This window comes from Onychostoma macrolepis, chromosome 18 (assembly GCF_012432095.1).
Source record: "Onychostoma macrolepis isolate SWU-2019 chromosome 18, ASM1243209v1, whole genome shotgun sequence".
Lineage (NCBI taxonomy): Eukaryota > Metazoa > Chordata > Actinopteri > Cypriniformes > Cyprinidae > Onychostoma > Onychostoma macrolepis.
Window position 1 is genome coordinate 10,837,992 of NC_081172.1, and position 15,688 is coordinate 10,853,679.

At 36.8% G+C, this 15,688-nt stretch overlaps 1 protein-coding gene across 3 annotated transcripts in view; it reads left to right on the forward strand.

Moving 5' to 3' along the window:
• Positions 1–199: 199 nt before the first annotated feature.
• cpne2 (copine II) overlaps positions 200–15,688 on the forward strand; it is a 27,929-nt gene continuing 12,440 nt past the window's right edge. Inside the window, exons 1-10 of one of the 3 annotated variants that reach the window (XM_058751794.1) lie at positions 200–745; positions 5,375–5,577; positions 7,120–7,299; positions 7,483–7,557; positions 7,644–7,715; positions 7,809–7,892; positions 8,026–8,115; positions 8,943–9,041; positions 9,976–10,059; positions 10,507–10,566. In XM_058751794.1, the coding sequence (XP_058607777.1) occupies positions 5,404–5,577; positions 7,120–7,299; positions 7,483–7,557; positions 7,644–7,715; positions 7,809–7,892; positions 8,026–8,115; positions 8,943–9,041; positions 9,976–10,059; positions 10,507–10,566 (918 nt within the window). In that variant the 5' untranslated portion in view covers positions 200–745; positions 5,375–5,403. Of the gene's footprint in view, positions 746–3,006; positions 3,157–3,961; positions 4,046–5,374; positions 5,578–7,119; positions 7,300–7,482; positions 7,558–7,643; positions 7,716–7,808; positions 7,893–8,025; positions 8,116–8,942; positions 9,042–9,975; positions 10,060–10,506; positions 10,567–15,688 lie in introns of those variants that run through there. The other 2 variants (XM_058751793.1, XM_058751795.1) reach the window with 2 other exon arrangements.

Below are 15,688 nucleotides of genomic sequence, written 5' to 3' on the forward strand. Positions count from 1 at the left end.
AACTGTTCACCTGGATTAAATCACACATTCCCGTAACTATGATGACACAATGTACAGCAAAATCAAGAAAAAGGGAAAGAAAAACACATTTTACGTCCATACGCCCAGTTTATAGCTGTCAACAGTAGGCTAATGATGACAATGAAGAGCACATCAATTCAAAGCGTATATCAAAGATCCCCCCTAGAAATGGTCTGTGACTTTTTTTTTTCATCAAAATTTGTTTAATTTGCTGGCATGAAACAGTAGACAGTGCATATGTTTGATTTAATTATCTATAAAATATTTCCCTCACAAGATCTTCAGAACAATGCGTGCGCGTTCCGGTGCTCTTCTGCAAAAAGAACCAAGATGTATAAACGTATAAACCACAAGCTTGTTACTTTCATTCCTTTTCTTCTTCCCATTCTTTTTAACCTCTTTTCGATGGTGGCATAGCTCAGAAGAGACTAGCTCATGGTAATGACAGATGTGGACACGGGCGGAGTTCAGAGCTGTGAAAACTACACAACTGTTAGCTCGAGTCTCGATTCTCGAGTCTGCACGCGCTTTAACCACAGTGAAGCGCTTTCTTCTTAAACGGCGTTTGCCTTCTTATATATCATACACTGGCATCTTTTTTTGCTGGATAATGCAAACAACCCATAATCTTTTTGAAACGCAGAGTTGCTGCCACCAGCATTAGAAATAACGACAGAAGACTCTGAGGAAAAGTAGGCTGCTTTTTGCGCGAGAGCTTCGAGAGGTGAGTTATTATTGAGTTATACAGTGACTTTCTGAAGTAATCATTTCCATTCACAAACATGCAGGGTTTGTTACACGTTAACGTCTGAAAGGAAGTTACATGAACCTAAAGAGTTCCGGTGTGCACGGTTAAGAAACATTCTGAAAAGCCACACACACACAAAAAAAGCTTAGTATAATTTTGCTTTAACCAAATCATCACAACAACCAACAAGACCTCTGCACGTTTTAAGATGACTACGTCATGAAATTATGTCCAAGATGATAAAAATGTGAAATATTTCATAAATACAGTTGCCATACGTGCTAAGTTCTTAGAAATGCCATATTTGAAGGATGAATTCAGGTAAAATGGGTCATACCAATGCCAAGAAGTGTTGCCCAGTTTACCTAAATTCACTCTATCCCTGTAAGGTACATGTTTTGAAACATTTATGTAAACAAATATATAGATTTAATGAATTAAAAACTGTCAAGTGGTGTAACCAAGTATAAAGTTGGTACTTTCATTGCACCTTGAAGACATGTTGGTGTATATATTTTTAAAATACTAATCATATTTTAAAACAAACTTAATTGCAGTTAAGAAATAAGCATTGGGATTTTATTTTTTTTTAATCTGGAAAATTAGACTGCCTAAAAAATGTTGACTTCATGCTACAGAAAAAAAAAAAAAAAAAAATCAATGTGAGTTTTAATTCAGAAATTGAAAATATGCTCATCATAGAAGAGACGTGTGCACGCATTTCTTTGTATGATTTCATTTTTAATGTAATTTTGAATAATTTAATAGATTAAGGCAAAAAGAGCGCCACTTCATTGACCCACTTGCTTTTTTTTCAAGTTAGAGAATTTTTAACTGCACGTAGAATGCCACAACCTCCATTCATATTGTTTTATAGTTAGTCATTATAAACTTTTTTCGACACTGTATGGCTCAACACCTTATCATAAAGTCAACAGGATGTTGCGCTTTGTAATATTTAAGTGTAGATGTGGTTTGACACTTGAGCAAAAAGGTGATGCTCAAACTGCAGCACTAACTCAACTCACAAAGATGCTTGAATAATGGTCTTTGAGCCCACAATGTTGACATTCTCAAAAATATGTGTAGTTGAACATGTAACCTATAGCTAACCCAGAGTTTTAGTAAACAAATTAATCACAAAAAGCAAATTTACTGTCAGTATTAATAAGAGATTATTTACTGCACCTTTTGGTATTAAAGAGCAAATTGATATCAGGTACTTTAGATCTTCCCCTTTGCTGCTAGTTTTACACTTTTTAAATCTGTTGTACCATGAAGATGACTCACAACAGTATGATAGGTAAATTATGTAATTATGTTGTAATTGTTAAAGTCCCTTAAATGGAAAGTGTCTAGATGTTTGATTTTTGGTAGTTTATGTTCCATGTCTGGAGGGTTGGCACACAAACACAGGAAGTCAGATTAAATCTCAGTTATTGTGGAGTATTGCAAGTTATCTATTAGGTAACATCTTTTTTCCTTTAAGGGAATGTTCAGGGTTTAATACAAGTTAAACTTGCGATTAGCACATCAGTTCACAAAAACAAACTAGTCTATGTGGAATCTCTGTGGCTAGGCAGAAGTGAAGCTCATATTTTTATTAAAATATTTCTATTAATTATTCTATAGAAGAAAAAAAATTGAACGTCTATATAATGAACAATATATTTCCATGTAAACAGTTCTATGTAAATAATTGTCACATACTTTTTAGGTATTGTGCATTTTGTATGTTCAGTTCAAGACAATAGTTATAATATAACAGATTTATACACGTATATACATATCAGATAATATGGATAGTTTTTCATGGTACAACAATGAAATATGATTGCAATTTTTTATGACTACAGTCTGCATTGTTCTTTATGATTACACTTTAGCAATACTTTAATTTAAACGGTTAATAAAATCATAACAATTTACTCCATATTTGATTACAGCCTTACACTTGTTTTCCACTCTTTAATGTCTAGCTGTGTGCTATCTGGCACTGAACCTTGGAGATAGATAAGTAATGAAGTGTTGAGTTGATGATCACTTAGGTTAAGTCAAAGTGTTGACATTTTGACCTCAAATGGGCAGGATAAGACTCTGAATGATTTTATGGACATTATTCCCAGACAACAATGATTAAACTAGGAAGCAAGGTTAGGTGGAGGATTATTCATTTGTGGAATTACAAGTGTCTCATCTGGGTGTGAGATTTAAGCGCACACTGTTGAGACTGTGTATCCCGTTTTCCATGACATCACAGTCATGTGGAACATGTCATTATTCTGGGAATGGTTACCAACACCGCACTATATAATGCTAATTTAAATACAGAGGTCATTTAGAATCCGAACAAGCCATAAAGATGCCGTTTTGGGATGGAAACTCAGGTGAGTTTTCGTCTCATTTGCTAACTGATCAGGAAAAGATTCTGTTGTTTATAATGTAATGTAACAAGTTTGTCCGAAATAATTTTTGGCCCTCATTCTCTCAAAATCAAACGTTGAGGTTACAGTGAGGCATTTACAGTGTAGATATGGGGTACAATTTTTTTAGGACTTAAAAGCTTAAATGTAAATATAAATTTAGAAAAACACAAACTTTAATTCTCCTGTCACAATTTGTGTATTATTCAGGTTTTTAGGTTTAAATCACCATTTTTACAGTCATTGTAGAGTTTTATGTCTTTGTGATGTCATGTCAAAGATGTCAAAATAAAAATTAATATAACTTTAGAGAGAAAAGGTTAGTAAGCATATTTACACACATTGTTTGCTATTGTGTATTTTAGTGTTTGAGAATTTACCCTATTTACTTCCATTGTACAGTAAGTACTGTAATTATTATTATTTTTTTAAAGTTGACAAGTTGTTATCAGCACCACTGGAAATTATATACAGTTCTTAATCGGTTCAACTTCCTCTTGTTAACATGAGAAGTTGTGCTAATGTTGATGTACTGGGATTCTATGTAACATGATTGTAAAGCCATTTTCCATCATGCTTTGTCTATGGTGGTCACAGCCTAATTGTGATTTGTGACATTAACACGGAAAGTGACAGTGGTACATCAGTATCTAAGCAACAAGAGCCCTCACTGTATTCCTCATGTCCTGGTGTGATGCTCGTGTTCTGTGTGCGCGTGTCTGCGAGCACTGATGCGTGTGGAAATCATAGTGTGTTTTTATGTTTAGTGTTTTTGAGGAGTTATTTGCCAGGGGACAATGAACCCAAGCATCCCGGTCTCAGACATGTGGGCAAGTCATTTTTGTGAGAAAAGGTCAAACAATGATGTCTAATTCATTTCTTTAAAATGTTGTTACATGTTGGTAATTTAGAGGCCTTAGAAATGTGCATAAAATATCATACAGTAGGTTTTATAGTGTTAATATTGCTTGGATATTGCTGCTTAAAAGAATCAGACATTAAGACATACAATGGGGTCCAAAATCTGAGACAATTGGTGAAAATGCTTCAATTTTGCATTAAAATTATAGTAGAATAATAACAATTTTAGGGAAATTTTTTTTTTAAATTGTTTATCCTGGCGGGAAGACCTGACCTTTTATAAAAAAAAAAAAAAGAAGCAATTTACATGCTCAGCATTATAATTGTGCTTATTTGAGTGTCTTAGAAATCTAAAAATGCAGAATTTCAATATGATATAATTAAATTAATATTATTTAATTAAAGTAATTTGAAAATACTTAATTTTGTCATAGTCTTTGTTTTAAAGGGGTAACGAACTGCCTTTTTTATTATTTTGTACAGTTCTCCGAGGTCCACTTATAATGTTATCAAGATTTTTACATCAAAAAACATAATAATTTAGAAGTAATAGTCTATTTTCTGTCCTGTTTTAACCCCACTTATCAGAACGCTCCATTTGAATAGGCATGGCGGATTGTAGACTCGAAAGTAAACGCCCACTGTTATGATTGGCTAACAGTATGTATGTTTGACAGCCTACATCCTTCACAGATGGATGCTGCAGTGATTTAGGTTAAAAACACATATACATTCATATCAAACGATCTGCAATAGTGGTCACCTAATAAAAACAGTTACTCACACATTACATTGTGTTGCGAGTCTGCGACATTACTGTCGGATCCAATATTGGCATCACAATATGTCTTTTAGCTTCAATCTTTCTGAAAATCCCATGTCGAATTGTGCTTTGTTTATAAACAAAAGTTCATTAAGTCCATCAAATAACGTTTGGTTTATGTGTAGACCTGCATTTGCTGGGCAGGGCTAAACAGGCAGTGATGTGGAACCGGGTGTTGCTCTTCTGAAGAGGCGGTGTTTAGCCACATTATTATGTCATAAAGTGGCACATTCCATAACCTGACGTTCTGGCAGATTGGCTTCAATATAAGCTGTTTTTAGACTGAGAAAGTTATGAGTTCTGAAACTTAGCACAATGACCTCTTATATATTAAAAGATCAAGGGAATTTTGATTTCTCAGTTCATGACCCCTTTAAAATGTTCAAAATGTTCTGTTTATTTCAGGTTCAAATTAGATTCTGTTTTTACTGAATGAATGATTTTTTGAGCATATAAGAAGTTATACTGAGTGGAGAAATACTCTTTTGTTGCCCGCAGGGTGTGGGAGACGAGGTACTCCCATCTCCATGGCCTATACTCTGGCCTCGGGCCCTGACGTGGGTCCTGCCATTGGGCCCCAGCACTGTGTAACAAAGGTAGAGCTCTCCGTTTGCGGCTCCAACCTGCTAGACCGCGACGTGGCATCCAAGTCTGACCCCTTCTGTGTTCTTTTCCATGATGTGGATGGCAACTGGGTGGAGGTAAGAAGTGATAAAAATTGTTCACTTTTCACTTTACCTTCACAGATTTATTTTGGATAACAAAACCTTTAATAAAATCTGCGGATAGTTAGAGATAGAAAGCAGACTGACATGTGAATATGAAAGAAAAGAAGATGGAATTGGGATTGTAACAAAACAGATATGTAGAGATATCTTTGGGGACATAAGAACAAGTTGGAAGCATAGAAAGCTGCAATAGCTGGCATGTAGGAAGCAAAATCAGAGGAAAACAGGTTTTAATCTCTTCATATGCTGAATAAAAAAATGAACCGAGGATCAAAATAGGTTGCAGTGCGAGCACACGTGTGTCTGTACAGTCTCTATGGGACTGTGCCCTCAGCGGTCCAATCATCACAGGCCAGTGCTGCTGGTCAGTAGGGCAAGCCGGCATATGAAATCACTCTTCCACAGCACACTGTAACCATGGAAACACCAAGGGACAAACAAAGGAATGTGTTTGTAGTATAAAAATGTATGGTTAAATGCATTTTAGAACATGATGTGTTTAGGAAATAAGAACGCTAATAATAAATGAATAGATTTACATACAGATTTACATAAATAATAAACAAAGATTCTGCTCTAGCTGTTATTAATGTTCATGATTGTTACACCACCAGTATGGTACTGATTGTGAGTAATGCAAAATAATCTCATTCTCATTACTGTAATAATTAATAATATGAATATTTTGTATATAAAAATTTACTGTTGTGCTGCCTTTCATTTGGGAAACCTTGAAGTTACGCTTTTTTTTATTGCACTAATAATTACTTTATTACAGTAATAAGAAAATATTGAGTAATAGAAATAACAAATTACAAAATGACAACAACAAAAAAAACTTTACAAATGATTACAGCCTTAATCAGAGTAGTGTTGTATTTAAATTTTGGCAGGAATGAAAATGAGGCTAGGAGGGATAAAAATATATAGCGTTCAATGGATTGTACTGTTGTTTAACATTTATGCATTTATCAACATACAGATTGCTGAGCGCCAAAAAAAATTCAGTACACAAAAGCTCCATTAAACAGTTTTAAAAGTTTTCAAAAATGATGTGACGTTGGACCTTTACAATGGATGCCATGTTAAAGACTGCAAGTCTATCCCTGACAGCCTCGTTTTCATCCACATTAAATTCAGTATGGTGTTTAACCTAAAGTCTAGAACTTTTTGGGGGATTTTGTGCCATAAAAATAATGCCACAATGCCAAAGAATCATTATTTTCCTAAAAATATGTTTTATTTTTTATGCAAAAATATAATTTCAGATTTATTTACTCTTGATTTGATTTTACAGTGAGATCATGAGACCTGAGAATATTGGTAAATTAATTTGCCAGCCTGATATATTGGGCTATCTTTTATCTTAACTTTTAGTATTTCACTTTTCACAAAATTTGCAAAAGTTATTTTTGTACTTTATATTACACTACTGAAAGACATATAATGAGTGCATGAATTTGCACCATAAGCGGGTGTAAATCCTGTTAATCACACGTTTATATTTCATTACAGCTGGCTCGAACAGAGACTGCCGTGAACAACCTGAATCCAGTATTTGGAGTAAAATTCCAAGTGGATTACCACTTTGAAGAGGTCCAGAAGCTCAAGTTTGCCATGTTTGATGAGGACAAATGCAGCAGCCAGCTTTACGAACACGACTTTTTGGGCGAATTCACCTGCACACTGGGAGTGGTATGGTAGCACTTTCATATTCATATTTTCACTTCCAGATCAATTTGCTATAAGCTGTTTCACACCACTGTAATGAGATAATCTTAAATAATTAACGTAAGCTTTTATGATCTTAGTTATGATAAATTAGCTCTCTGTATTGCCTCTATTTGTGCGTTTATCAGGCCATCTGTTCTGTTTTAGATTGTGTCAAATAAGAAGCTACATCGACCACTGATTCTGGCTAATGGCAAGCCAGCAGGGAAGGGGGCCATCACAGTAAGATACCAGATAATGCACTATAACAGACATATGCATTGATGGAGTTTGTAGCAGAGCATCACAATGTGCTCCGTTTGGTCTAGATAGCAGCCCAGGAGTTATCAGACAACAGAATAATCACCCTAAACATGTGTGGGAGGAAGCTGGATAAAAAGGTGAGTTAAGAGGTTGTGAAAACCATTCAAGTACTTTAAAAAAGCGCTCGGTGATAGAGGATGATGATGTTTTTGTTTGTGGCTGTTTTTCAGGACTTTTTCGGTAAATCAGATCCCTATTTAGAATTCCACAAACAAGGGGATGATGGGAAATGGATGATGGTTCACAGAACAGAGGTGAGATGCTAAATAGAAACTATGTTGCTGATATTCTCATTTATGTACGGTTTTGTTCCTACAGTTTTATCAGATGATAAGCTTGTGTTTCAGACTGAAAGAGAATAATAGCCTTTTGTCTGTGTGACTTCAGGTTATTAAGAACACTTTGGATCCTGTATGGAAGCCTTTCACAGTGCCTCTAATCTCACTTTGTAATGGAGATGTGGACAGAAACATCAAGGTGTGCCTCTATATTGTGTGTCTTTATCTAGTAGTCTTTGTGTGTGAATATTACCAGTAGAATTTTGTCTAGGTTATTTAATATAACATTTAATATATAAACATGAAAATATATTCATGAAATAAAGATTTTTAGCTTTAGAAATTAGATTATTTTAGGTGAAAAAAGCTATTTGTCTTTGGCAAAAATCATGCATTTTTATTACCATTCAAAATAAGATTTTGATAAAGATAGGAATACTTTTATTGAACAAGAATGCATCAAATTGATAATTTAAAGACATTTATAATGCTACAAAAGATTTTTATTTCAAACAAATTGTTCTTTTGAATCTTCTATCCTGAAACAATATGTTTTCACAACTGTTTTCAACATTGATAATAATCATAAATGTTTCTTGAGCAACATATTAGGATGATTTTTGAAGAATGGTAGCATACGTCCAAATGCATTACGTCCAATCAGGTTGCAGCTTCTAAAGACCATTTGTTTTAAAATTCTGTCGCTCTGAGTCTCTTATTCATACAACAAAAAAGCATGATCACTTGCTGTTCAGTTGAAAATTCGCTTGGTTTGTGGAAGAAAAAAAACCAAAACTATATATTTGGACCAGATTCAAACTCTTTCATGCTAAACAAAAACTGTATCATTACTTTATCCCATTTTTCACCTATTCAAAGAACTACTAAGCAGTTTCAATTTTTCTTTTGCTCATATGTCATCTCGTCCTGATGACCCAGAATAAATTCTATAATATTTTATCAGCATCCATTTCCTTTAACATGTTCATACATGTCAATACTCACAGTAAATGTGTGATTTCACAGGTGCTGTGCTACGATTACGACAATGATGGAGGCCATGACTTCATCGGCGAGTTTCAGACCACTGTTAACAAGATGAGTGAAGCACAGAACGGAGTGGAGGTGGGCTTGCCTTCAATTAACACTGTAGAGATTCATAATTTCCAGAATGTAGGAACTAAATGCGTGAAGTATAGCTTGGCTCACATTAATGCCTGCCACTCTTGCGCCAGAATACTATGTGAGTACTAGCTATGCCTCATTATCTGGCATAATGAAGCTGAGAATTAGTGAGTGAGAGAGGGAGAGACAGAAAGGAGAAAAGAGGTGGGAGGGAGAAACAGAGAGAGTAACTGGCTCTTTTGAGATGCAAATCGCTCTTATTTTACCGTTGCCTTGTTTACCAGAACAAGCATTGTGTGTCGCCAGTCACACTTAGGCAGAGCATGTGTAAATATTCTCCTGGAGAAAGAGTTAGTGTACTAATAAACGCCCTTTTGCTCCTTTCACGTACTGACATTCTTTTGCACAAACTTAGCTAGGAGATATGATGTGTTTTGTGCCATGTTGTAAACGAATTGAGCTCCTGCAGTGATTGTCACCCCTCTGTGTTCACATTTCACTCGAATGCTCACACTAGAATTCACAGATGATGCTGATACTTGTATTATCTTTTCAGAATAGGCACTGTGGCAGTATGTTAGCTTTTATACAGAAATATCTGTCTCAAGCTTGAATTTGCTTACAAGAGAACTTAAAATAATGTTATCATTGGTTCAAATAAAAAAAGCTGATTCTGAGTTAGCAGATTTATTATATTAGCAGAATTGCAGCTACTAATATCAAGAGACCAGGATATAATCTGAATAAATCACTGCAAAGTATATGCAAATATTCAAGATTGCTGAAATAAAATTAATATTGTTATTATTAAATAATACAATTTTACAGTATTTTGATTAATATTTTTTGTCTGAATTCACAATAAATTAAGATTGATTATAATAAATATAGAATTAATTAAAGTGGACAATAACACCGTGCTCTCTGTTAACAGGTTGAGTTTGAATGCATTAATCCTAAAAAACAGAAGAAAAAGAGCTACAAAAACTCTGGAGTCATAATAATGAAGTCATGCAAGGTAAGGAAATAAAAAAGGGAATGAAAATGTTGACACATTCGCTGTTCACAGGCAACAAAAGAGCAGTAATAAATACATTCTGCTTGCCCATTAAAGCACCTTCCATGTTCCGGCTTATTTAATTAAATTTATATTACAAATAAAGGCCTTTAATTGTGGCTTCGCTGTAAGGACAGATTAGTTTAATAGTGCTAAATCCTCTTTAAATAACATGTATTAATATCAGCACAAAACACCTGTCACTCTTGCACCGTCACCATTTAATCACCTCTACTGATGAATTCAGGCATTAAAACAGAACATGACTCAGTTATTCTCACTAAATCTCCATTTGAACTCACATTTACCAGCCTTTTTACAATCTTTAGCTTGAGGGAATGTGAAAGGGTGGTTACGTGATCTTTATATGTGAATATAAAACGTTTTGCTGTGCCGTTCCTTTGTTAGATTACGAGAGACTACTCCTTCCTGGACTACATTCTGGGTGGCTGTCAGCTCATGTTTACTGTGAGTATGATAACGTCACCTTTTGAATTGAATGTCTGTTTTGTTTTTTTGTCAGTGATTTGAGGGAAGGGGGGTTCATGCATGCAAAATGCAAAAACATCATTTGTATGCAGATGATTTTGAAAATATATTGTCACTGAGAAAAACTTTAGCTGAAAAACACAATGGCAGAATGCAATCAAGAGGGTTGTAAAGTGTCAGATTTGAAGTGTCTTTTTGATGGTTTACATCGCTGAGCGCAAATGATGGTTAAAGTCAAATTTGTTGAATCCAGTACTCTAAAAGCTTTCTTTCCATACACTGTCCAGTTGAGCAGGCTCTATATATGGTTCCATTATGTGACTCAATTGCGTTCACCAGTGTGATTGGTAAGAAATGATACAGAAAGTGAGTGAAATTCACAGGTTGCTATAGTTACAATGTGCTGCAGTGTAGAGGTCCATGTCTCTCATTTGAAACTAAAGACAGAGAGAGACACAGGCATGTAAAAAAGAGAGAGGGAGAGAAAGCGAGAGAAGCTGTGTGAGCCTCTGAACAAAGGAGAGTGATTTTGATATCTTGTTTGCATGACGCCACCTTATGATGCATGCTTGTTTGTTGTTCTGCAGATTATGATAAACCCTCACAGATTTCACCAGTGCAGTTTTTCTTTATAGATTAATATTATATTTAAATATTTTCCTATCTATTAAAGGATTAGTTCATCCAAAAAGAACATTCTATTAACTCAGTTTTTGTTATAAACCTGAATGATTTTCTGTCTTCTGTAAAAACACACAAGAAGAAATTTGTTGACTGTTGTCCATGCTGTTTTCCATTCAGTTGTATTAAACAAGTACTGGTCATTTTAAGCTTCAAAAAGGAAGCCAATGAATCATAAAAGTATCCTAGAAGTGAACTTCTGAAGCCATAAGAGTTTTGTTAGCTCACTCAGCCTTCCAGTGAGTTGTTAAAGTAGTTCACTTCCTTTTTATTTAAGGAATTTATCTACCGAAACGATTGGTCATTTTCTAAAACAAATAATAATAATAATAATAATAAACTTTATTTTCTATAGCGCCTTTAAATGGAGATCTCAAAGCGCTTTACAAAAACAAATAAAACCATACACAATAACAATCAAAAACACAACAAATAAAACTAAATTTTTTAATTAAAAGCTACCCTAAAAAAATGAGTTTTAAGGCGAGATTTAAAAATGCTAAGAGTTTTAGCTTGCCTTATCTCAATTGGTAAAAAATTCCACAGTTTTGGAGCTAATGAAGAAAAAGCCCTATCGCCCATCAATCTTAAACGGGTTAATGGAACAATTAGAAGACCAGTTTCAGATGAGCGAAGGTCATATGTATACAAATACAAATGTATATAATTTTTAACCACAAATGCTCGTCTTGCACTAGCTGGACCTCACGCGTTACATAATCATGTATGCGTGACATAGGCAGAAGTATCGACCCAGTGTTTACAAAGCGAACGTGCAATGAAAGTCAAATGCCCTTGTTGTAAAACAACGATGTCGGATGATTTTGAAGTTCGAGGAGAAAATGAGATTGAGTTTTTCGCCCTACCTTACCTTTTTGAACCGAAATACAGAGACGAAGAGCTAACCATGCGTGACTTTTCCAAAGTGATTACACAATGCATGCTGACGTGCATGCGCATCGCAGAGCTAGTGCGACCATTTGTGGTTAAGATGACCATTTGTGGTAAAAAAGTATATAAATTTATATATTTAAAAAAAAAAAAAAAAGACAGATTGTTTCGCTAGATAAGACCCTTCTTCCTTGGCTGGGATTGTGTAGAGCCCTTTTAAGCTGCATTGAAACTGAAGTTTGGACCTTCAACCCATTGGCCGCCATTGAAGTCCATTACATGGAGAAAATTCCTAGAAAGTTTTCCTCAAAAAACTTAATTTCTTTTCTTTGACTGAAGAAAGAAAGACATGAACATCTTGGATGTCTTGGGGGTGAGTGAATTACTCCTTTAACTGCTGTGACTGGATAATTGAGTCATTGAGTTGAACTTAAGAACCCGATCGGTTTGATTTATGAATGAATCATTCAGAACCATTCAGGTCTTATGAACATGATTTACTAAAAAAATTGACTGAAAAGAATGATTCATTCATGAATCTGACATCAATACTTCTCTTGTCAATGCACCAAAAAAACGGCGTGAGAGTGAATAAATGTTCACTAACTAGGACCACGGCACAAACGAGCATAGATAGAAGTTGGAGCATAGTTGGAATAGTTAGTTGAACAGAGTGTTAGGGAAGAGTAGAAAGAGGATGAAGGGGTAGAGGGAATGGGATGATGGTCAGGTTGATCAGGGCATCTAGAATTGATGGCTCAGAGAGACTCAGGGTGGGGGTACCGTCTCAATCATATATTTATGACCCCCAAAGTTGGAAGAGCTGAGTTAAGCACGAGCTCGGGATGTAGATGTAAATCGTACGTAGAGGATGCAGAGGCTAGATAGTCCAGGCATTTAATGGTTAATGCAGGTTCTTGTTTTCGTAAGCCTTTATTAGCATAAATGTGTGACAATGAGAGATAGCAGGGCAATCATAGCCAGTGGTTGTTTATAGGAGAAGTTGATCCCTGACAAGTAAGTTTAGAAACGCCCATGTGGATCTTATGAAGGAATGAGCGTAAGATATTAAGTTGTGAATGGACGGGTCGGTTGATGGGAAAGTAAGCTTATAGAAGGAATGGGAAGCTTTGAGACAGTTCCAGCCAGAGAAGTACGCTGGAAACCGTGCTTGGGGCAAGGCAATTAAGAATGGCTTCTTGAGAAGCATGTTTGATTTCTGATCTATTGTGAGACCAGAGTGGGATGAATGTTTATTCTGGAGCCAAGTCTAAGTTTCTGGAATGAGAAATGAGACAAAGAGTCGGCTATGAGATTGAGGAGTCCTGGTATGTGAGTATCCCTTGTTTATAGTTTTGACTACTGCTGCATAGTCCGAGCAGATGAGTAGATTCGGACCATTTCTACTTCCAAAGGATGGCTGCTATGACTATGGGATATATTTCATAATGCTGTGGAGACTGCTCTTGACTGTGGATTGAGGGGACTGAACTCCGTTCAGAGGCCGTTCAGAAGCAACCCAGTGCCCACCATATTAACAGCTGAAGCCTTCTGAGGGTGTTGCATCAGTGTATCGTTGGATGTAGCTGGGATGAGAGATGTAGTAGTCATTATGGATAAAGAAATGTTGTTCCATGATGAGGGGTGTTGTTATCAGAGTCGCATTTCCATTGCATGTTTATCTAATGTGATTCTGTCATAGAAGAAGGGATGGTTGCTGCTTTTGACAGAATATCTGACGCAAAGGATTTCCCTTGAGGAATTATCCGGATGGCATTGTTAAGGTGGCCTGGAAGTCCTGTAGCTGATGCTTTGTGCATCTATCTAGCTCAGAGAAAGTACGAGGCCCTGAGGTTTCTGCTTTGATAATGGAACGCAGAGTTCGGTGAAAACGTAGATTAATGTGAAAATCCTTATTATGGTGGTGCAGATGAAGGTACAACGATTGGAAGTCGTCGAGGAGGTGAAGGACATAAGGAGTCTGTGGTTGTTGGTAAGAATCCATCGTAGCTTCCGAAAGAGAGTCGAAAATCCTAGGGCTGCTTCTGCAATCGAATGTGGCTTACAGTGAAGTAATAGGCACCTTCCCAGAAGACTTGCCGGATTCTTGATGGATAAGCAAGACTTGAAGGCATTAGTTGTATCGGCTTTGGCGAGCCAAGCTCCGTGGCCTGCTAAGTGAATGAGTTTGATGGCATGGTCGACAGTAGTGTATTGCATGGAGTATTCTGGGGCTGGGATGATACTGTTAATGGTAGGAATGTATGTGCCATGGGGAGAAGATAAGTTGATTATAAGTTATACCTATAGGGCTGATATGTATGATGGGAAAAAGTTTGTTGAAAGGACCTTTCGTGAATCTGTTTTTAACCTCTTCTGCTAGTAGTCTGTCAACTATATCAGGTTCTTGACAGGAGTGCGGAGGTGCTTTGCAAGTCAGTCTGCTGGTGTCGTAGGGTTATGAGGGCAGGAGTTTCTCATTGGCTCAGTCACAGAACGAGCAGGTGTGAAGGAGCCTGCAGTTAGACGGGGGCAGCCCAGATGATTGAGGTTGTTGCGTGCTGTCCTGCCTCCCTGATGCTGGTCGGCCTCTATGTCAATGATTTAAGGAAAGGTTAATGTTTACTGAGGGGCATTTCTATTGGCATTGGAATAACTGGAGAGGATGGAGCTGCAGCAGAAAGCTGTAGTTTGCGTGGAGAAGTGTTGAGGTTTAAGGGGGGGGGCTGTAATTGAGAATGCTGAAGCTGGATGTGAGGGGTCTCCACAAGTTCACATGAAGGGATGTTTAAACTGCGAATATCCGGCAGTAGAGTTCAGGATTGAATGTTCCTGTATGACCCTAAATTGAACTGCTGTAGACGACCTGCGGCTGAATTATTTGTGAGCGTAGAGCTACTGAGACAGAAGGTGATGGACTGTTGAAGCTGGCCAAGTAGATGGCGTCACTGTGGCTAAGTTTGTAGCTGTTGCTAGATGACAGGATATGAAGGTATTGATGGAGGGAGGAAGGGGGAAATGGTAGACCAGTGGAAATGGAATTGGAGGTTGGAGGAGTCCTGGCTGGCCCACGTGAGGTAGGGTCCCTTGGGGCACTGGATGAGGAATCTGGACTGCAGAAGCAACTATCTGAATCATTAGAAAACTGGGAGCCGTATTGCTGTAAATGGCCGAAGGAAGGGTGGAAGAATGGATGTTGGGATGAAAGGATGATTGTGAGTGGGGGTTTTTAGCAAACTGTTGCTAGATGGCAGGATGACAGGGTATTAATGAGGGAGAAATGGATAGACCATTTGAAAATAGAATCGGAGGTTGAAGAAGTCCAGACTGCCCCGTGTGAGGTCAAGTCTCTAAGGGTGCTGGATGAGGCATCTGTAGAAATAGCTGAGAGCCATATTGCTGTAAACGGCTGAAGGAAGGTTGGAAGAATGGATGTTGGGATGAAAGGATGATTGTGAGTGGGGTTTTTAGCAAACTGTTGCTAGATGGCAGGATGACAGGGCATTAATGAGGGAGAAATGGATAGACC